The sequence below is a fragment of the Phocoena phocoena genome, chromosome 10 (genome assembly GCF_963924675.1).
Source record: "Phocoena phocoena chromosome 10, mPhoPho1.1, whole genome shotgun sequence".
NCBI lineage: Eukaryota > Metazoa > Chordata > Mammalia > Artiodactyla > Phocoenidae > Phocoena > Phocoena phocoena.
Window position 1 is genome coordinate 94965138 of NC_089228.1, and position 21787 is coordinate 94986924.

Sequence of the window (21787 nt, forward strand, 5' to 3'; positions counted from 1 at the left end):
TCTGAAGGGCGCCAGGGTAACAATGTCTTTATAAGGACAACCGGGTATGTCCTTATAAATATGCAAATCGTGGCAGCGCCGAGCTCATTCCAGTTCCGAGAGGGTCCACACCCACCTCCTGGTCTTCCCAGTCGCCTACACGGAGCGGGCCGGGTGCTTGCTCTGGACCAGACTCGGCTCTCCCGGGGTGCCTGCTCCGCGGGACGACCTCTACCCCGCCCCGGGCGCCCGCCGCCCAGCCCCTCCCCCAGCGCGCACTGGGAGCCCAGCCCCGCCCCCGGCGCGAGCCCGGAGCCCCGCCTAGCCGCTCAGCTCCTTCCCCGGAGAATGCCCGGAGCCCCGCCCATCCGGCAGGAAAGCGCAGGCTCGGTGCTGCCGCCCACGCTAGCTCCTGCCGTCGGTGTCAGGCTGGGGCCGCGCGTGACCGGCATGAGCGCGTTCGCGGGCCAGTGACCGCGTCAGGGATGGACTGCGGCTCTGTCACGAACGAGAGGCCGAAGCGCCGCCGGCGGCTTCTGCTCTCCCTGGTCGCCGGCCGCGGTGGAGGCCCCGGAGGCCGCGGCGTCCCCACGCGCCACCTCCTGCCCGGGCTCCTCGGCGGTCTGGGGGCGCTGCACCCCCGCGCCCCGGCGGCCCGCGGCGGCGCGTCACGTGCCTCCCCGCTGCTCCTCCTCCTGCTGCTGCCCTCCCCGCGCCTGGCCGCTGCCTCCCCGCGCCGGCCGCTGGCGGACTGGGAGCGCTCGCGCGCCGGGCCCTCGGCTACCCCGGCGGGGCGCGGCTGCGCGAGGAGGTGCCAGCCGGGCCTGGCGCCGGGCGTCACCTGTGCGGCGGGCGCGCTCCACCTGTGCCTCGGCCAGGTGGCCGCCCTCGCTTCCTCCAGGAGAGGTGAGGGCCGGGGCGGCGGGAGTTGGGCGGGTCAGCCGAGGTCGCCGGGCTCCTCCGGGCGTGGGGATGAAGGTCTGTCCGGTCCCGCCCTCTGGGCCACGCAAACCTGGGCTTCCTCGGGTGAAAAGACCCGAATTATTCGGAGTGCGGGCACCAGGTGTCTGGCGCAAAGCGTGATGGGCTGCGGCGGAGTGGGGTGGGGGCGGTGCGTGCGGGCACAGCGCACGCGCGTTTGTAGTTTTGTCAGGTGCACAGCGTTTGGGGGCTCGGGTGAAGGGGTGTGCAGGAAGCTGGCGAGTTGAGGCTCGAAGCTCTGGGAGCCGAAGGGATTGTTTCACAATTTAATTGCAAACTCTCGTGGGTTCATTACTCTGCCTGGCACTTTTCTGGGAACTCGGGATGGTTATCAGTCAACAAACTCTTTTCCTTCTTGGCGCTTAATTGTAGCAGAGGAGATTAATATATATACATATATAATAATATCTGATAAATGTCGGATAAAATAGAGGGGGTAAAGGTTAGGAGGTGGAGTGGGCCTTCAGTTGCTAATTTAAATGGAGTCCTCGGAATAAGTTTGCTTCGTTGAGAAGTTGGCATTTCATTAAATACTTTAAGGAGGTGAGAGCAGTCACGGCCTGCATGAGATTAGACTCAGTTTACTAGATTACAAATTGCCGATTAAAAAATCATCCGGGAGAATCCTTATTAATTAGCAAACTTGGCAAAAATCTAACTTTGGATAGTCTATGCATATCCATCAGTGGCTCTCAGTAACTACACTGATGGCTATTTAAGAAAACGTTTTTCTCAACAGACATGCTCGGTAAATGTTAGTTGCATCTAAAATTTAAGAATACCTTTGGCGGGGCTTCCCTGGTGGCGCAGTGGTTGAGAGTCCGCCTGCCGATGCAGGGGACACGGGTTCATGCCCCGGTCCGGGAAGATCCCACATGCTGCGGAGCGGCTGGGCCCGTGAGCCATGGCCGCTGGGCCTGCGCGTCCGGAGCCTGTGCTCCGCAACGGGAGAGGCCACAGCAGTGAGAGGCCCGCGTACCGAAAAAAAGAAAGAAAGAAAGAATACCTTTGGTTGGGGGAGAAACTGGTTGGTAGTGCAAAGAGTGAAAGCAGCTTTATGTCCAGAGGCTGGGAAATGAGTGGTGAACTCTGTCAGTGTCCTGCAGTACCTGTGAGTCTTTATTTCTGTACTTTGTCTTTTGTTGCTCTTTTTTTGACAAACTGGTAATTTGTGATTTGGTTTCCTCTCATAATTCCATCAGCTAATGAGAATTTTGACCCTTTGTCTTCAGGCTAGTGGTCTGTTTGGTGTCCAGGGTTCTCAGTAGAGCTACTTAGACTTAAGGATGTTTATGAATAGGAAATTAGTGCTCATGTTCCTCCTCTGTCCAGGCCTAGCTTTGGGCTTATTTTGTGTGTGTGTTTTCACATCCTTTTGATATGCTGAAGGCCCCCCCAAAAGGAGAATTACATATTACACTTTACCATAGCTCTCTTTACTTGTTTCCCGGTTATTAGTGGGAATTCATAGTTCTTGGGCCTCGTTTTGTTGTCACAATAAAGGAGGAAAAGTGAGTCAAAGGTGTTCCCAGTGCCAGAGTACTGCTGTGTCCCCAGGCGCTGCCCTATGATAGAGGCAAGACGGAGTTCACCCTCCATCAGCCAGAGTTGGAGGGCCAAGTGACAAGTGACTAGGCCCTTTCTCCTCTTTTCAGCCCACAATATATCTTTGAAATAAGCTTGCTTGCAGTTTTGTTTTAAATCACATGAATGATTATTGTTATTAGAAAAAAGGAATTTGGGACTAGAATAATCCCGTCACTTTTCACAAGCCAGTTCTAGACCCAAATGTTCTCAAACTCCCTGACCCACGGGACAGTCCAGCACGGTTCTGAAGTGGGCAGGGTGGCTTGTAAAGAGATTAATATATATACATATATATTAATATATATGTATATATATTATACATTGCACCTGTAAGAGGTACAATCATTCATTCATTCATCTATGTGCCATCCAGCCCGGGCTGTTCTGTGTCAGGGTCTCTTCTCATGGAGGCCCAGGGCTGGAGATAAAGGATGAAAAAAGAGGTGCCAGATTTAAGTGAGCTCACTTAATGTGAAAAGGGAAGACCATAGGTGAAGAGCAGAAAGGGGTTCATCTCAAACTCTCTTTCTAGATAGTCTCTAGATTTGGATCTTAAAATTCTTACAGTTGAATTTTCTTTTAAGTTATTTCTGGCCTGCAGTATACCAGGCCCTCTCCTAGTGACACAAAAATAACTGGCCGCTCTGGGGGAGCTTGGACTAATATACAGACATGGGAATAAACGTAAGTGCTGTGGTAGAGCTATCTGTACCGGGCTGAGAACACAGATAAGGAAGCAATAAAGGTTGCTCCCTGACCTGGGAGGAGGTAGCAGAAAGAACCTTACAGGGTAGCATAATGCCCTGCCCGGAACATAATGGATGCTTAACACGTTGTCACATTGGATGAGGAAGGGTAAAAAGGATGCTTAAAATTTACCAGTTGAGAAAGGGGAGCAAGCCAACCTTAAGGATGGAGTACCAAGGTCTGCACATGCAGGAAACAGAATAGTTTAGGTGGCTAGAACAAAAACTGAAACGATAAGTGGCTAAATTAGGGCAGGCTTTGTATGCCTTGCCAAGGGCCTTACACTATAGGCTAGTGCTTCTTTGAATCTAAACACCATCCGGCCCACCTTTTTTTTTAACCATTAAACACACACATGCATACACGAGTTGTTGCATTTTATATTTTGTCAGTCTGCAAACAGTGTTTGGTACAGAGTGATTCCTGGCTCTCTGGTACTTACCTTGGCAGACTGTGACCACAGCCACCCCACTCCTTCCACGTTGCTAATAATTTGGGAACCACTGCTGTCATCTTACAGAAAAGCAGCAGGTCTGTAGGGTCCTGTCCATGTCACATTTTTTGCTTACTTGGAATTTCCTTTGAGTGTTTACGGGTTGAGAATAAGAGTTGATTAGCTGAAGTATTTTTCTGGTCATTTAGGACAGGTACTGAGAAAACCTTTGAACTTTGAGTTAGTAGATGACTATTCTGTCTTCTCCCACTCTTCTACAACACCTGGCATCATGGAAAAGTAAGAACAAGTATGAAGCAAGATTTTTATATAGCTATGTTTATTACATTTAAATGAAAGATTTTTTTATTTTATATCGTCCATCTCATTTTCTGTCAAAATGCCTCTTTTAGTGTGATTGTAAGGAGGTATTATGTTTAAATGTCCTTTCTTGACAAAATTACAAGTTCGCATTGCAATTGTTCTGTTTTTTTAAAGCTGTTTTTTGTGGTTTGTGGAATACAAAAGCCAGGAAACCATTACTATACTACCTCCTTCAAATGAGCACCTTGAAACAAGTTTGCAAAACAGGTTGGATCTGTGGTTAAACGCACAGAAATCCATAGCAAAGGTAATATATAAATTGTTAGAACACATCTCTCCAAAGGTAGGCTTTTGCAAAGACAAGGAAAGAAAACTACAGACCAATATCTTTATGAAAACACTAGCAAACCAAATCCAGCAATATGTAAAAAGGAGTATACACCATGACCAAGTGGGATTCTGTCTCAGGAATAGCAGGTTCGCTTAACATCTGAAAATCTATTCATGTAGTACGCCACATCCACCGCACACAGGAGAGAAACTACATGATCATCGCAAAAGGCAAAGAATTTGATAGAATTCCATACCTCTTCGTGTTAAAGAACACTTGACAAGTTTGGAACAGAAGAGACCCGCCTCACCTTATAAGGGGCATCTGAAATACCCACAGCTACCATCATACTTAATGGTGAAAGAAGGAGTGTTTTCCCTCCAAAGTCCGGAGCAAGGATGTCTGCTGTCACCATTCCGTTCAACACTCTACTAGAAGTTCTAGCCGGGGCAGTTAGGCAAGAAAATGAAAAGGCATCCAGATTGTAAAAGAAGTAAATTATCACTGTTCACAGATGACATGACCTGGTACATAGAAAACTCTAAGGAATTCACCAAAAAAACTATTAAAGCTTATAAACAAATTTAGCAAGATTGCAGGATACAAGATCAATATACAAATTGTACAAAAACAAAAGTCAGTTGTATTTCTATGTACTAGCAACGAAAAATCTAAAAAACAATTCCCTTTACAGTAGCATCAAAAGGAATAAAATACTTAAATTTCACCCAAAAAAAAGCACAAAAGTTATACTCTGAAACCTATATATAACATTATTAAAGAAATTAAAGACCTAAATAAATGGAGAGACATCCCAAGTTCATGGTTGGAAGAATTTAGTATTGTTAAGATGGCAGTACTCCCCCAAACTGACCTACAGATTCAGCACAATCTCTACCAAAGTTTCAAGTGGCTTCTTTGCAGAGATTGATAAACTGATCCTAAAATTCATATGGAAATGCAAGGGACTCAGAATAGCCAAAACAATCTTGAAAAAGAACAAAGTTGGAGGACTCACTTCCTGATGTCAAAACTTACTGCAGAGTTACAAATAATCAAGAAAATGTGGCACTGGCAGAAGGGCAGACATATAAATCAATGGCATAGAGTGGAGAATTCACAGATAAATCCTCCCACTTATAGTCAGTTGATTTTTGATGAGAGTCACAAGACAATTTAAGGGAGAAAGTAGTGCTGGGACAACTGGACCTCCACATGCAAAAGGATGAAGTTGAACCCCCATCTCACACCGTATACAGAAATCAACTCAAAAGGATCAAAGACCTAAATGTGAGACCTAAAACTGCAGAACTCTTAGGAGAAAACAAATGTAAAATCTCTGTGTGCCCAGATCAGCCAGTGGTTTCTTAGATATGACACCAAAAGCATAAGGAACAAAAGAAAAAGATAAATTGGACTTAATTAAAAAGTTTTGTGCTTCAAAAGGCACCATCAAGAAAGTAAAAGCCAACCCACAGAACGGGAATATTTGCAAATCATACATATGATAAGGAACATGTATCTAAAATGTATAAAGAATGCTCTTAATTCAGTAATAAAAAGATAACCCAAATTTTTTAAATGGGCAAAGGGTCTGAATGGATATTTCTCCAAAGAAGATATACAAATGGCCAATAAGTGCATGAAAAGATGTACGTCATTAACCATCAGGGAAATGCAAATCAAAACTACGATGAGATACCACTTTACACCCAATAGGATAATTGTAATAAAAAAGCCAGATAATAACAATGTTGAGGATGGGGAGAAATTGGAACCCTCATACAGTTAGTCCTTCAACTGATGACGAGGTAAAAAAAAATTGGCATATCTATACAATGAAATATTATTTGGCAATAAAAGGAAATAAGATGCTGACATACTACATTGGTGGGTGAACCTTGAAAATATCACTGTATGTAAAAGAAACCGGTCACAAAATATCACATATCCTAAAGATTCTATTCAAATGAAATGTCCAGAGCAGGCAAATTCATAGAGACAGAAAATAGATAAGTGATTGCTGGGGGGAAGTAGGAAGATGAGGGGGTGATAGCTAGAGCGTAGCTAGAGGGTATAGGGTTTCTTTGGGGATGATGAAAATGTTCTGAAGTTTATTGTGGGATGGTTGCACAGCACTGTAAATATACTGAAAACAACTGGAGTATACATTTGAAATGGGTGAATCCTATGTATCTAAGTTATGTCTCCATAAAGCTGTTGTAAAAAACCAGATAGACTTTTGAGGTATGCCCTGTTTTTTCATGGTGCTGAGTTGCTTTTGTTTGCCATCAAACATCCACCTGTTTACCATCCACCTGTTTTGAACCGTATTGTCCTTTCCATTCTAGAGCTGAGCGTCTGTGCTGGGAGCCTGCGTCTGGAGAGCAAAAGGAGAGATTTCACCTCTTCTCGGAGTAGGAAGCTCTACTTTGACACCCATGCCTTAGTGTGTTTACTCGAAGAAAATGGTAATCCTCTCTCATTTGGTTACTCAGTGCCATAGAAAAACACTATAAATTAGGACTTCCCTTATGATCTTATTGAATTTCTCATATTTCTCTTTGACTTTTAAGTCTGTAGGTAATCTTTCGGTCAGTCTCCATTTTTTAAGTCCTTGTTTTTTGTTTAAGGACATTTTTGCTTCATCAGTACAATTGAGACTTTTCTCCCACATACTGTCTTTGTCCAAGTGAAGCGTATGTTTATAACATTACTCTGGAAGTATGGTATTATAGGTGAAAAATTAGACATAAGCCAGCAAAACTCAGGAATGAATCCTATGACAGCTGTCTAAGCACGAAAGTGATAGTTTTATTCCTGTGCATCTTGTGTGCTTTAAAATTTTTATGAAATTAAAATGTTGCTGAGCAACAATTATTGATAATTCCAGCTTGTGAATTTTTTAAAATATTCAGACTTTCTTACTGCTGTTGAGTTAACTAATGTAAAAGATTGCTGTGACATGTATGAGTTATTGAAAGTGCACTTAATATATAGGTAGCATTCTCATATTTAATCTTATCTAGACAAATATACAATTTAATACACATTATAATTCTCTCTACTGTGACACATATATTCTCAAAATCAGAATCTCAGATATCATAGCTTATGTCTGAAATAAATCTGTGTTTTGACTTTATTGTATAGTTGTTCATCCTGTTGTGTGTGTTCATATCTGAAAAGCTGCCCTGTGTAGATGTGCTTTACATGCCCAGGACACTGTGTTGGGGTGGATCTTTGTGTGCTTATGTGGGACGGTTAGCAGCTCTGGATTCGAGCTCTGCCACGTTCCAGCTGCTTGGTCTCACAGTCCTTTCTGCCTTCTCAGTTCCCATTTCTCCCTCGGTAAGAATTCCGAAGAGCCCTTTGAGTGTTAAGTAATGTACTTGAATGCACTTTGGGAAAACTGTCACATGCCCTGTGATAATTTTTACAGCTTTTCTTCTCAAACTTGAAACAGTTAGCCTTTTTCACCAAGACTTCTTTCAGCTCAGAATTTAAAAAAGAAAAGTAAAAGTGAGAAGAGAGGCATCTAAAATTATCTTGTTAAGCAGAAGTCTTTCTACTTTTCTTTTTCTTTCGTTCTGTTTCTTTTTCTTTTTTCTTTTTGATGGACCTGTGTTCTTGTATTCAAAGTAACCAACTGTAAAAAGACATCTTAGAGATAACCGGGGCATCTCAACATACACTAGATGTTTGATGATATTAAAGGAACATCATTAATTTAGTTACGCGTAACTATGGCCAGGTAGCTGCAGTGGTCCCAAATCCTGTTTCCCAGTGCGAGGTGGTATTTGTTTCCCCTCCCCCCTTTAAAAATCCATTTATTTATTTATTTTTGACAAATTAGAAATAGCAGATGTTGAATGTTTAAAATATGATGTTTCAATATATGTACTGCCTGCTTTTCTTGATTTTCAAACCCTGGCCCATGAATATTTGCATATTTCAAGACCAGTGATGTGAAGACCCCACTGGATGTAGGGTGTGAAGGTGCTTACATGAATGATGGGTGTCTGCGATGGCTGGGTTAGGATAAGGCCAGGAAGTACCCCTCAAGGAATGTTCCATCCTTTATCCCTTCTTCTCTCCAGAGTTATGTCTCTTGATTCACAAAACTTTCTCTGTGTCTGTAATCTCACTAGCCCTGATTCTGTCCCATTCTCTCATTCCTCCAAAAAGTAATTTGCATATGGCAACCCAGGAGGTTTTCAGGCTTCTCCTTTTTCTTATCCTTTCTCCTCCTATAGGTAGTTCTAAATTATAAGGCTTTAAGTTTCTTTTCTTATCAGCGTAAGTTCTCTTTGGTCTCCCTCTTTCTTTTCTTCATAATTCCCAAACCTAATTATGTTTAACTGTGAACTCTTATTAATAAGTTTAAAAATTTTCAAAAGACATGTTCATTTTTTAAAAATTAGGAAGACAGAAAAGAAACAAGAAAAACTACTCTGAATCCCAGTACCAGAGTTAAACAGTGTTCACATTTGGGTGATTTTTTTCTAGCTGTTCATGACCCACACATTGAAAATTAAAGGATTTTGAATAAAGTGAAAAGAGTAGGTCTTTGGAGATCTTTTTGTCTCCTTTAAATTTGTTGCTTTCTTTTTTTTTGATTATAAAATATGCTTAATCTCATCCAAATTGAATCAGTTATAACTTTATCCAAACAAATGTGCCATGGATTAATTACAAGAATCAGTAAATTCTTCTGAAGTTCTTACAGCTGGAAGTTTTTTTTTTTTTTTTTTTTGCGGTACGCGGGCCTCTCACTGTTGTGGCCTCTCACTGTTGAGGCCTCTCCCGTTGTGGAGCACAGGCTCCGGACGCGCAGGCTCAGCGGCCATGGCTCACGGGCCCAGCCACTCCGGCATGTGGGATCTTCCCAGACCAGGGCACGAACCCGCGTCCCCTGCATTGGCAGGCAGACTCCCAACCACTGCGCCACCAGGGAAGCCCGTAGCTGGAAGTATTTAACGGAAAGAATTGTATTCCAGGGACTTATGCATCTTAAGCATTTAAAATTAAGCATTTTAATTAGAATTTTCAATGTGAAATATGTTACTACCTAAAGTTATTAAAAACAGTAGCACTGCTGAGTTGAGTCTTTAGGTAATTCAGTTCAGCAGTATTTATTGAGTATAAAAGAATATATTTTTTCCAGTTTGAGCCCCCCCTCCACTCGTGATTGAGGAAAATTATGGAAGAAAAATATAAGAGCCAATTTTGTCTTTTAACATTAAGTAAATTAACAGCTGAATTATTATTTATATAGCCACTGATTTGACTGATTTGTGCTGGAAATAAAATAAGCTTTCTCTACTTAAGTAAATTATTTTTTACTAACATATACATTTTGAAATTAAGGAAGTCACATCCATTGTAGAAAATTTAGACAACACAATTACCTAGACTCTTTGTTAAATTACAGAAGAAATAAATTGTATCTATAGTTTTGAGTCTTGCATCTTTTCACTTGACCTTGCACTGCAGGCATCCCCTGTGTCATTATGCATTCTCTTTTTGAAAACATGGTTTTTGATGGCTAGGAGGGACATCAGAGCTCAGTCATCTCAGCCCCTCATTTTACACGAGGAGACACTCCGATGTGTCCTACTTGTTCCAAGTGACAGACACACCACAGCCTGTGGCTAGACTCTACCCTCCTGCTACACTAGGCTTTCCACCTGCTTCTGAATTCAGACATCCACTTGCATGTGTCAGTTTGCATTCTCCCCCTTTCTATGATGGATTTTTTTATTCTGGCAACTAGAGTCTCCTGAGTGACCATCTTTGTGTGTTTGCCTAGGGTTTACTACTCAACAAGCAGAAATCATTGTCTCTGCCTTAGTCAAGATCATGGAGGCCAACATGGATATTGTCTACAAAGATATGATCACCAAGATGCAGCAGGTAGCTTTGCTGGGGCACTTGAGCAAATTTGAAATCTAATGAGTATTATTTGTAATATATGTTTTGGGATAATATTCTGTTGAAAAGCATATAGTAATTTTAACATAAATGAGAGACAGATGGTTACAGTGGCATAAAAAATATTTATTCAAAGCTATTTAGTCAGCTGTTACAGAATCACTTATGTTTGAAAACTGACTATTCTAGTCAACCATGCTTTAATAAATGGAGATGTGGCTAGAATTATAGCAGCTGGTCCTCTGACTGCCACCCTTTTAACTGTGATTCACTTGATGCCGACACTGGAAATGAGTTCTTATTCTTTTCCCATCTTCAGACAGAGGAGGACCTTGCCGAACCTCTTTCTTTGTTCCCATGTCCTTCTAGTTTCTCAATAAGATGATACTGGGTAGAGACAGTAGGAGGTAGAGTTCCTAGGCCAGACTAGGTTATATGTTTTGTTTTTCTTTTCCCAGGAGATCACTCTTCAGGAAATAATGTCTCAGATTGCCAGTGTGAAAAAAGATATGATTATTTTGGAGAAGAGTGAATTTTCAGCCCTCAGATCAGAAAATGAGGTAAAACTAAAGAACCACTCATATTTACCAAATGCTTTATATTAAGACATTGAGATACGATATACACACACAGAAGTGTACAAACAAGTGTACGTCTCGATGAATTTTCAGTATAGACTATCAGTCAAATCAAGAAATTAAAAAATATATATATTAAAAAAAAATAGATGGTGACCAGTGCCCCAGAAGTGCTGCGGACGCCCCCTTCTGGTCACTCCTCCCACAGCGGAAACCATTATCCTGGCTAACATGGCTGTTGAGTGGTTTGGCTGTTCCAGAGCTTTATCGGATGGAATCACAGCGTGTCTTGCCGTGATAGGTCATTCTTTTTCATTGTTCATAGTATTATAGGAATATGCCGCGATATTCTACTGCGACGTATATTAGAGATGTTTCCAGTTTGAGGTTATTATGAATAAGTGCTGCTGTAAAATATCGCTTCATTTCTTCAAGTGTGGTGTTTGGGATCAGCGTTTAAATAAGTGCTATCTTCGTGTCTTCCTTTATTTTCAGCCCTATTTAAAGTCCCATGAAGGAAGTTCATTTATTATCTGTTGGTCTTAATCTTATAAGAAACCGCCTAGCAAAAGATCCTTCTTTTGCTAGAAAAAGGTAAACTGTGAAACTGTCAAAGTTGTTTGGAAGTCAGTTATTTGAGGGCAGAATTAGTTCAGAGAAAAATTGAAGGAGGAATTAAAGCAGGGCCTCTGAAGGGAGATGAATATATTGAAAACCGTCGTGTTACTCATTTTATGTGGCCTTCAAGATGGATTAAGACGTATCTCAAGACACACCATGATTGTAGTACCATCCTGGCACGACAGTCATTTCTGCCACTGAGACTATTCAACTATGCTTGTATTCTGAACGTGGCCGAATTTGTGTTGAATGAGGAAAGAACTTGTTCACAAATACATGTTCTAATAGTTGTTTATTATGTTTTTCATAATCTTCTAAATATATCCTTGACATTTCTTGTTAATGTGTTTTTAGAAAATAAAACTTGAACTGCATCAGTTAAAACAACAAGTAATGGTAAGATCTTCATTCCTGTTTGCTTGCTTGTTTATAATTACATAAGCTTAGTAATAAATATAATGTCCAAAATACTTATATGTTCTTAAAAACTTAATTCTGTGTTAAATATTTGTGTGATGTGTCTCGAAAGTACACATTGGAAGATTTAACCAAGAACATAGGCAATGAATAAGTTACTGATGTCTGTAACCAAATTCATTAAGAAAATTGCGATCTAGAAGGAATGAAGTCATTTTTAAATAAAAAATTTTCTAAAATAGCTACCTGGAACCCTTAGATTATCTTAGGAGAGACTGTCTTTAGAGAATTACACGTGATTTTAAACTGCTGACTGTGCCAGCTGTTTGATTTTTTTTTTAAGTCGAAAGGACATTGATGTTAAAGAAGAAAAGGTTTTGATGAGTGTCAGTAGGAAGACTTTACTTAAACCAGAATTTAATATTTTACTTTTTTGAGTCCATCTCTGCTTTCCAAAGTTGTCCAAGGAACAGCTTGATTCATAAATTTCACAAGGTGATTGCATTGGGAATCTTGAGGTTAAAAGCAACAATAACCCACTCTAGACTGACTTAAACATCAAAGGGGGATTATTTGTATATACAATTGGGAAGTCCCAGCAGGGCTGACTGCAGACGTCGCTTAGCCAGTCTCCTGACCCCGCTAGTCTCCAGCTCCGTTCCTGTGCGCGCCCCTGGCCCGGCCCTTTCCCCCTTTCCCCCTTCCCTCCTTCCCCTTAGCCCCTTTGGGTGGAGCAGTGGAAGCAGCAGGGAAGGCGCACATCCTCAGAGTTTGGATCTCTTACTTTGGATTTCTTTCTTTCTTTGTTGTTTGCCCTCCCACTAGGATGAAGTGATCAAAGTCCGAACAGATACCAAATTAGATTTCAGTCTAGAAAAGAGCAGAGTAAAAGAATTGGTATGTTTCTTTACTAAAAATATAGTATGAATTAATTTCTTTGCAGGATGGAACATTTGGTCAACTCTGTTTACATACCATTCAGAAGTATTGTTAAGTATTTACCTGTGTATCATTGTTAGACACAGTTTTTTCTTTATTTTGACTATATTTTGAATTAAGGCTTAAATTTGATGCTTTCAAAAGTAACACTAAAATTAAAATCTTGATCAAAGCAAGTTTGAATCTTGTATGTTTCAGAGATACTAAATTATGTGTCACTTAGGCATGAATAAAGAAATTAAATTCAATCTTGATCTATTTGATATTGACTTAAACCTCTTCTGGTCCCGATTTTTCAAAAGTTAAGTTGATTATCTGATTTGAATAATATTAAATTATTAATATTAAATAACATTAAATTCTATGTTAAAAATTCAAGATTTAAAAAATATTTCCATATAGTTTTTTCTTAATAGAGAAATCTTAATGACTTTACTGCATTGTTTTAAAGTACAAATTCTAAATGATTCTTGAAGTTATATTAAGTTGAAATTTTCTATTAGGGAAAGTAGTGCTATATATTTGTTACCAAAAAGATATCACAAAATGTGGGTTGTAAATAAGTGGAAGGGATATATATATATACATATATATGACATATATATGTATATATATATGTCAGTACAACAACTTGTGGGATCCATGCCCAAGACCTAAGAAAACTGGAAATATTGCTCCGCTTCCCTTTGAAATGCATGTTTATGTGCATTTCAAAGGTAATACATATAAATACAATGTTTTTCCCTCAGGGCTTTCACAGTAACTTCTTGTTGTAAATTTTTTAATTTTAATGAGATATAATTGACATACAACATTACATTTCAGGTGTACAGTGTAATGATTCAATATTTTTATATATCGTGAAATGATCACCACAGTAAGTCTGGTTAACATCCATCACCCACATAGTTACAAAACTTTTTTTCTTATAATGAGAATTTTTAAGATCCCCTCTCTTAGAAACTTTCAGCGGTACAGTACAGTATTATTAACTCTAGGCACCATGCTGTGCATTACATCCCCAGAACGCAGTTATTCTGTAACTGGACGTTTGTACTCTTTGACCCCCCTTCTCCCATTTCACCCCCTCCCCGCCCACCTCTGGCAGCCACCAATCTGTTCTCTGTATCTGTGAGCTCGGGTTTTTTTGGGTTCTTTTAGATTCCAAATATAAGTGAGATCATACGGCATATGTCTTTCCCTGTCTGACTTAGTTCACTGAGTGTAACACCCTCCAGGTCCATCCGTGTTCTTGCAAATGGCAAGATTTTTAAAAATTTTATAACTGAGTAATACTCCATTGCATATATATATACGCACTGCGTTTTCTTTATTCATTTATCCATCGATGGACACTTAGGTTCCTCCCACGTTTTCGCTATTGTAAGTAATGCTGCAGTGAACATAGGGTACGATAAGTTGGATGTTTTATATGTGTTGGGTTGCCTCTAGTGACTTTTAACCCGTCTGTCTTCTTGTTCAGGCTGTATTTGCATTTCTTTATTTATTAGTTAGATACCTTTTTAATTCTCAGCATAAAAAGAAATAGGGCATGTACAGCATTTTTTACTAACAAAGAACTGGATGCACATGCAGAAACTGAGTATTCAGTTTTTCACTGTCTCCTCATTTTTCACAATTTACTTTTAACCAGACTGTGCTACAATGATAAATGAAGCTAATATTGAAATTCAAACAAGTACTTAAGTGTATTTTGAAACTGCCTCTGGATTTCAAGAGTTAAGTTGAGCTTTGTTATACAGAATAATTATTATGTCCATGTTACCTGTCTTTCTAGTCTTGAAACACTTTTAACCTTGAAGATTAAATCACTTAGTATTACTAAAATATGTGATGATCACTAGCATATGACTAGTATCTAGAAGAGGAAGAACTCTTTTGGTTACCTTTGTCCTCAGGGTTGTAGACTTAGCAGGAATTCCTTATTCACTTGATTTAGGAAGATTCCTGTAGCTAACCGAGCCAGGAAGAACTTCACTTAGGAGATTGGGAGATAGGGGATGTGAGCATGGATTAAAGCCAGTGAATTTATGTGACTTACTAACCTAGCTGAGAAGTCGTTCTTGGTAATCCTAAATTCACATTACTCTGAAGTGCAGGACAGTAGTATATTAGTATGTAGCTAGCATGAATTTAACAGCACTGAGGAAGATAAGCTATTCAAACCTCTCATTCTCTTGTTTAATAAAGTTATAATACTGTTTCAACAAAATTAACTGTGGTGATATTTGCAGCCAGTTTCAAAAGCAGTGTAGCCCGTAAACTGCTTTGGGGTGCAGGGAGATGGAGCTATATAGATGTTATTTTAAAAATCATGGCAGTCTGTCCTACAGAGTGAAGTAAGTCAGAAAGAGAAAAACAAATACCATATGCTAACACATATATATATGGAATCTAAAGGGAAAAAAATGGTTCTGAAGAACCTAGGGGCAAGACAGGAATAAAGACACAGACGTAGAGAGTGGACTTGAGGACACGGGGAGGGGGAAGGGTAAGCTGGGACGAAGTGAGAGAGTGGCATGGACATATATACACTACCAAACATAAAATGGATAGCTAGTGGGAAGCAGCCACATAGCACAGGGAGATCAGCTCTCTGCTTTGTGACCACCTAGAGGGGTGGGATAGGGAGGGTGGGAGGGAGACGCAAGAGGGAGGGGATATGGGGATGTATGTATATGTATAGCTGATTCACTTTGTTATACAGCAGAAACTAACACAACATTGTAAAGCAATTATACTCCAATAAAAATGTTTAAAAAAAATCATGGCAATATCAAAACTTAGGTTTTTCCTTTCTGTTGTGCTTGAGTCAATATTGACTTAGTGAAAACTGGAGTTTTAAGAGGTGCAGAAAATCCCATTCCACCCTGCCCTCTGGTGGTGATCTGGCGCATAGCGCTCGCTCTCTCTCTCTCTCTCTCTCTCTCTCTCTCTCTCTCTCTCTCTCTCTCTCTCTCTGTCTCTCTCTCTCTCTCTCTCTCTCTCTCTCTCTTTCTCTCTCTCTTTCTCTCTCTCTCTCTCTCTCTCTCTCTCTCTCTCCCTCCCTCCCTCCCTCCCTGGAGTTGAACATTCTTTGGTCCTGCAGCTGGTTCTTGGTTTGGGGTTTTGGGTTTTTTTCTTTTTTTTTTTGCTCCTAAGCAATGCTGTTTCTATACTTTATTCCCCTAGTAGTCACAGGGGAACACTGTATAGCTAAAAAGTTTCTAGTTACTTCAAAACCATTAATTTTTTCCCCTATAACAACGTTAATTTATTGAAGTTTTTTAATTCTTCACTTAAATTATAGATTTTCATTTGCTCAGTTAAATCCTAACGCCCACCACTAAGGAGATGTGTCTGATTTTGGTCTCAGTGTCAACAAAATTGCACCATATCTTTGCATAGATATTAATAGCCAAAGGCAAGATACCATTTTAATTCTGGGTAGAACTAGTCAGTTCCCTTAGTAACACCGGATTGTGACAATGCCCATGTGGGTTTGTTTTTTTCAATTAAAACCAACATGTGATGGTTTAGTGTATTCCTTGTATCTGTATATTTACATAGTGTTTTATAATCACAAGGCGACATCTATGTCACAGAATAATATTCCTTGAAACTTTTTTTTCCCCCAACTTTATATCTTTTCTCTCTTCTGTCTAAGCCTCAAATAGTGACCAATTTTGTTTGTGGTTACAATGGGATAGCTCCTAAATTGAATTGTTACCCCACTTATTACAACCCTCTCAAAGCCAAAAAGCATATGTCCATCTAAATTGGTCCCAGGGAATGCTGTTATAATAGTGGGAGGGACCTAGAGACAGACACCCCAGCGAAGAGATGAAAAGAGAAAACCAGCACAGAGTGGTGGAGGATGACAAAAGAGAATCCAGATGTTGGAGCAATGAGTGAATATAAATAAGAAACCCCAAAACACAGATCAAAAGGAGAAGGCAAGTAGGCTACTTTACCCTAGGGGTGGCTTCTAGTGGTACATATTCTTGGAATTACTGAGACCAGAATATTTAAGGCACCAGAGGAGGAGGAGAGAGAGGGGAATAAATCAGAATCTGACCTGTGTTACGTGTTTGTTTCAGTATTCATTAAACGAAAGGAAGCTGCTGGAAGTAAAAACAGAAATGGTGTCATTGGTAAGAAAAGATTCACTTTGCATCTTGCAGAACTGAAACTCTACCCTTGAAGCACCAACCCCTCCTTTCTTCCTCCCCTGGCTGCCACCATTCTATTTTCTGTTTATGAATCTGACTATTCTAGGTCCCTCATGTAAGTGGAATCATACAGTATTTGTCCTTTTGTGACTGGTGTATTTCACTTAGCATAATGTCCTCAAGATTCCTCCATGTTGTAGCATATGTCAGAATTTCTTTCCTTTTTAAGGCTAAATAATATTCCATTGTATGGATGTAGTACATTTTGATCATCCTTGTGGCCATTGTGAATAATGCTATGAACATGGGCATACAGATATCTATTGGAGTTCCTGTTTTCAATTATTTTGGGTATATATACCGAGAAGTGGAATATCATAGGATTTTTTGGAACACAAAATACTTAATTATCTTAATGAAACTAAATCTCAGTGATTGAAGAATAATAAGGAATGGAGATGTTTTATTATATTTTTAGCTTATGGCATGCATAACTTATTTACCATCCTATATTACCTGGGACCTTTGAAACCTGCAAGAGACTTCCATGAGAGAACACTAAACTATTCCTCTGGAATATTTTACTCATCCAAGCATTTATTTCCTTATTCATTACCTGAATTATTCATCACAGGGAACCACTTACTTGCCCTAGGACTTTTAGTGAAGTATTTCCAATGCTTTTATGCATTAATGAAATGTTACAAACCCTTTATAACATCAGCCAAACTTACCACCCTTTGGGAGTTAATTGTGTATCTGGTTTAACTGTATTATATTTGGGAAAGAACGCATATAGGTCCTTGGTATAGCCAAGCCTCATAATAATAAAACACTTGGCATTCGAACTATAAAGGAAGAAAACTTTTAAAAACTGAATAGAAATAGCGTCAAGGTGAGCGCTGTTGCTTTTAGATTGCCTGAGATTCCATTCATTTTGTTAAAGCACTTTCTGTGTACCCTTCACTAAGAGGAATTCAGAAGCATGAGGCTTAGTCATTGCCATTGAGAACAGACCAGCTTCATAATCTTAATCTTATTTGCAGAGCAGTCTATAATTTAAAAAGCTTCCCTCCATCAGTTATCACACTTGATTCTCTTAACAGCTTATGTGAAGACAGGGCCAGTGTTACCTTTTTCTTTGTCTCAAACAGAAGGAAACAGGCCTAGAGATAGCTACAGCCCTGACCAGTACAATACATCTTGAGGCTAGTAGAACTCAGACTAAAGCCCAGGTCTCCTTAATCTGACCCTGCTGGGAAGGGACTCTAGGACTAACAGCAGAGGGGATGCATCCAAAGTGGTTTAATGCTGTGAATCTTTCTTTTAAAAGCACGCCCAGCAAGATCGGGCCATCACGCAGACAGACAGGAAGATAGATACCGAGGTTGCTGGCCTCAAAACCATGCTTGAGTCACACAAGCTTGATAATATTAAATATTTAGCAGGTAAGCCATTTTGTATCTAGATGAGTTAAAACAAGCTGAAAATAAATTTAAACCAAAAAAAATTTTTTTTTTAAATTTTTTGGCCATGCCACGTGGCATCTTAGTTCCCCAACCAGGGATCGAACATGTGCCCTCTGCAGTGGAAGCGTAGAGTCCTAACCACTGGACTGCCGGGGAAGTCCCAAAATAAATAAAATTTATAAATTAAGTCAAAGACAGATGTTGCATTTGGTTGATTCTAACACAATGTTTTTTCATGTTTTAACATCTCTGAAATTGGAAGGCATCTTACAATTTCCAATAGATGGAATATCATACAATGTGATACATTTCTCTAGGAGATACATTTATTTACTACTATTGATGGAATCTTAAATTTCATGAGATACTGGCATCGAACTATAGTTATTTGGAGTTATTTTTTGTAACATTCAAGATGGAATATTTTACAGATAGTTGAGTTGTGATCTTTTCTGCTTCAATGGGTGACGCTCCTTATAAGATGTTTTCCTTTTGCAGTTTTTGAGCCAAAAGAGGGAAGGAAGATTCATATACCAAAAAATATTACTTAGCCATTATTTTAACTCAGATTTAACATTTTGGATCAATCAGTATTTTGAAGTCTAATAGTATTTAGAAGTAGGATTTGCTCATCAAGTTAAAAGGTGTGTCCCTGTGTGTTACATGTGCATATACTTTGTGACCACAGAATTTTTGTGATTCTGTACTTTTACTGAAAAGTTTTCTTGGATATTGGATGCATTTGTACTTTCAAGATGATGGTCTCAGGTGTGGGGTTTTCTAATAGGCAGGTGTTTCATGGGATGTGGCACATCAGTGAGCAAGCCAAGTTTCTTGGGTTTGGTTTTACTTTCTTGGTGGAAAAGTGTCTGTTTTCTTAATAAAAAGATGTTCCTGCAAGTAATTGTTCATAGAACTAATACTATGCACAATTGTTTTTTTTCTTACAGGATCTGTATTTACGTGCCTAACAGTAGCTCTGGGATTTTATCGTCTGTGGATATAATAAAGTATCTATTTAAAGAGCATTTTATTGTTTTGCCTTAAAATACCAGATTGCTGTGCGCTTTTTTTCCTCATTTCCAATTTTAATGCTGATTTTTAATTTAATGCATATTATTTATTGTATGCAAATTATGGACGTATAACCAAGGCAGAGAGTGAGAAATTTCATAACTGCTGCTTCCATCTTTTCTGTTTAGTTGACTTTATAACTCTGAGTGGTGGTGGACGAAGCAAGGAAGACTCCACTCAGCTGGGCCAGTGAACTTGGTCTAACCTTCGGGACATACCAGCAGTAAATATTTGTATAACTCTCCACAATTTTAAGTCTTTTGTTTTAATCGAGGATTGGGGGTCTCCATTTAAAAGACACGGGAGCTTTACTAAGTGCTGAAGAATCACTGTAACTGAATCCTCTTCACCTACTGACCCAGACCCTAATGTCAGCCGGTTGTGTCTGAAGGTTGTTAGAGGTTGTTTCAAGTCCGGTTGGTTGGTAGCCTCATGCTACATTGTACTTTACGCCCAAAAGAGATTTTTTTCTTGTAATTTCCACTGTCTTAGTTATTGTTCTGTTCATTTTCTGTGTGCCTTCCAGCTAGAAAGTCGTGTTGCCTGATGAAGCACTGTGATTGGGATGCAGACTCTCTCAGCCTCCTAGAGTGGTAACTTCCTCTCCCTCCCTCCCTCCCTCCTTCTCACTTGGCCCCTTCTCCTCTCCTCCCTCTTGGTGTGAGAGTTCTTACAACGCCTCAGGTGTGGCACTGCCTCCCTAGAGAACAGGCTCACCCTCGGCGTGGAAGTCTACTTCAGTCTGTGGGACAGGCTTGCTTTCTTCTGGTCTTCCAAGGGAGGCACAGGGTGTAACTTCTGTAGGAATATCTGGATGTGTAGATGGTGCACGTACTTTCCAGAAATGTCTTTAATGAATACGCCTTTGCCCATTACAAGCTCAGGTCATAGGCTTTGAAAATTAGATAATTTTCATGCCAGGTATCCTAATCTAGGTTGATTTCTTTGGTGGTTAAAGACATTCTCATACAAACCTTACCTCTGTATTTAAAACAAATTCCAAGATACAACTGGGGGTATTTTGGAGACGCACATTCTCATCTTACTTGAATGACCTGCACGTAGAGAGAATAGCATTTGAGAAACGATGACACTGAATGGCACCTTCCTGTCTTTCTCCACGTGCACGCATGTGCATATAACCTGGTCCAGTGGAGAAACCACATAGAGACTTCGGGATCAGACTGGTACAAGTGCCCATCGTCATTGTTCCATCCACACTGGTGAAAAGTTAACCCTCTGTCCTTTGGGTGTCATTTCTAAACTTTGTAAAGTGTAAGCCATTGCCTTGTTTGAAACATTTGTGTAGCATAAAGATTCTGAGCTCCAGATAAGTATAAACATCAAGTACTTTGGCATGAGTGGTGCAAGTTTCAAAGTGAATAATAATTTCATCTTTTTTCAGCTAGATCCAAAATTATCTTAACTGGCTCATAAAACATTTTATAGATACACTCTTCCCCTTTCAGAGAAGGAGCCCCAGAAAATACTGTACATTTAACAACTGCGCTATTAAAGAGTTAAATAAATGACATACCATTAAGACCACCTTTGCGATATAACTTTGGCTAGTAGGAGCCTGAAGGAGCTTGGAGCACAGACACTCCTCCAAAAAAAAGACTCCCCAAGGGGAAAAAGTCCTGTATGCAATTTCGTTTCAAAGCAAATAATAACCTTTACAGGTTGAAGACAGAAAGTGAAGTGACCGTATATCCTGACAAGACAGTTTTAAATAACATTTCAGTTGGGTGACCTTCTGTCCTCTGTCAGAAGTATTCCAGATGACATTCCTACTGGCGATGCTGGGGGCCACATCAGCCTGTCCGTTAATTTGGACCGCTGATTTTGCTGCAGAGTTCTCTGCAGTACGGAACAGCCCCCCACCTTCCCTGCCTTGGGAACAGTGCACTTTCCTTTTGGTGACCTGGATTGCATGCGTATCCGGAGGCTGGGAGGGTTCAGGGCCATATTCCCTTTCTTTAGTCACGTGGATTGTATTTGAAAAGCATAAGAGCCAGAAATACAAGTGTACCCTTCCTGGTGTGGACCCAGACGTCTGTGAACACGTAAGTGACTGGGACTGGACACAGTGTGATGGCTCCTGAGCTCACCTGGCTTAGAGGATGTAGGTCACTTTAGGAAATTCGGCATTAGCACTCATAAGGGGGAAGATGCCTGGCAGAATTCCCAGATACCCTGCG

General features: G+C 40.3%; 1 protein-coding gene across 1 annotated transcript; it reads left to right on the forward strand.

Moving 5' to 3' along the window:
* The first annotated feature begins 361 nt into the window (after positions 1-361).
* On the forward strand, positions 362-19559 carry MCUR1 (mitochondrial calcium uniporter regulator 1). Its single transcript, XM_065885605.1, has 9 exons — positions 362-885; positions 6734-6853; positions 10195-10298; positions 10775-10876; positions 11870-11911; positions 12758-12829; positions 16972-17025; positions 18377-18491; positions 19463-19559. Exons 1-9 carry the CDS (start codon positions 465-467, stop codon positions 19516-19518), a joined length of 1086 nt encoding a protein of 361 aa, XP_065741677.1. The 5' UTR covers positions 362-464; the 3' UTR covers positions 19519-19559.
* Positions 19560-21787: the final 2228 nt, after the last annotated feature.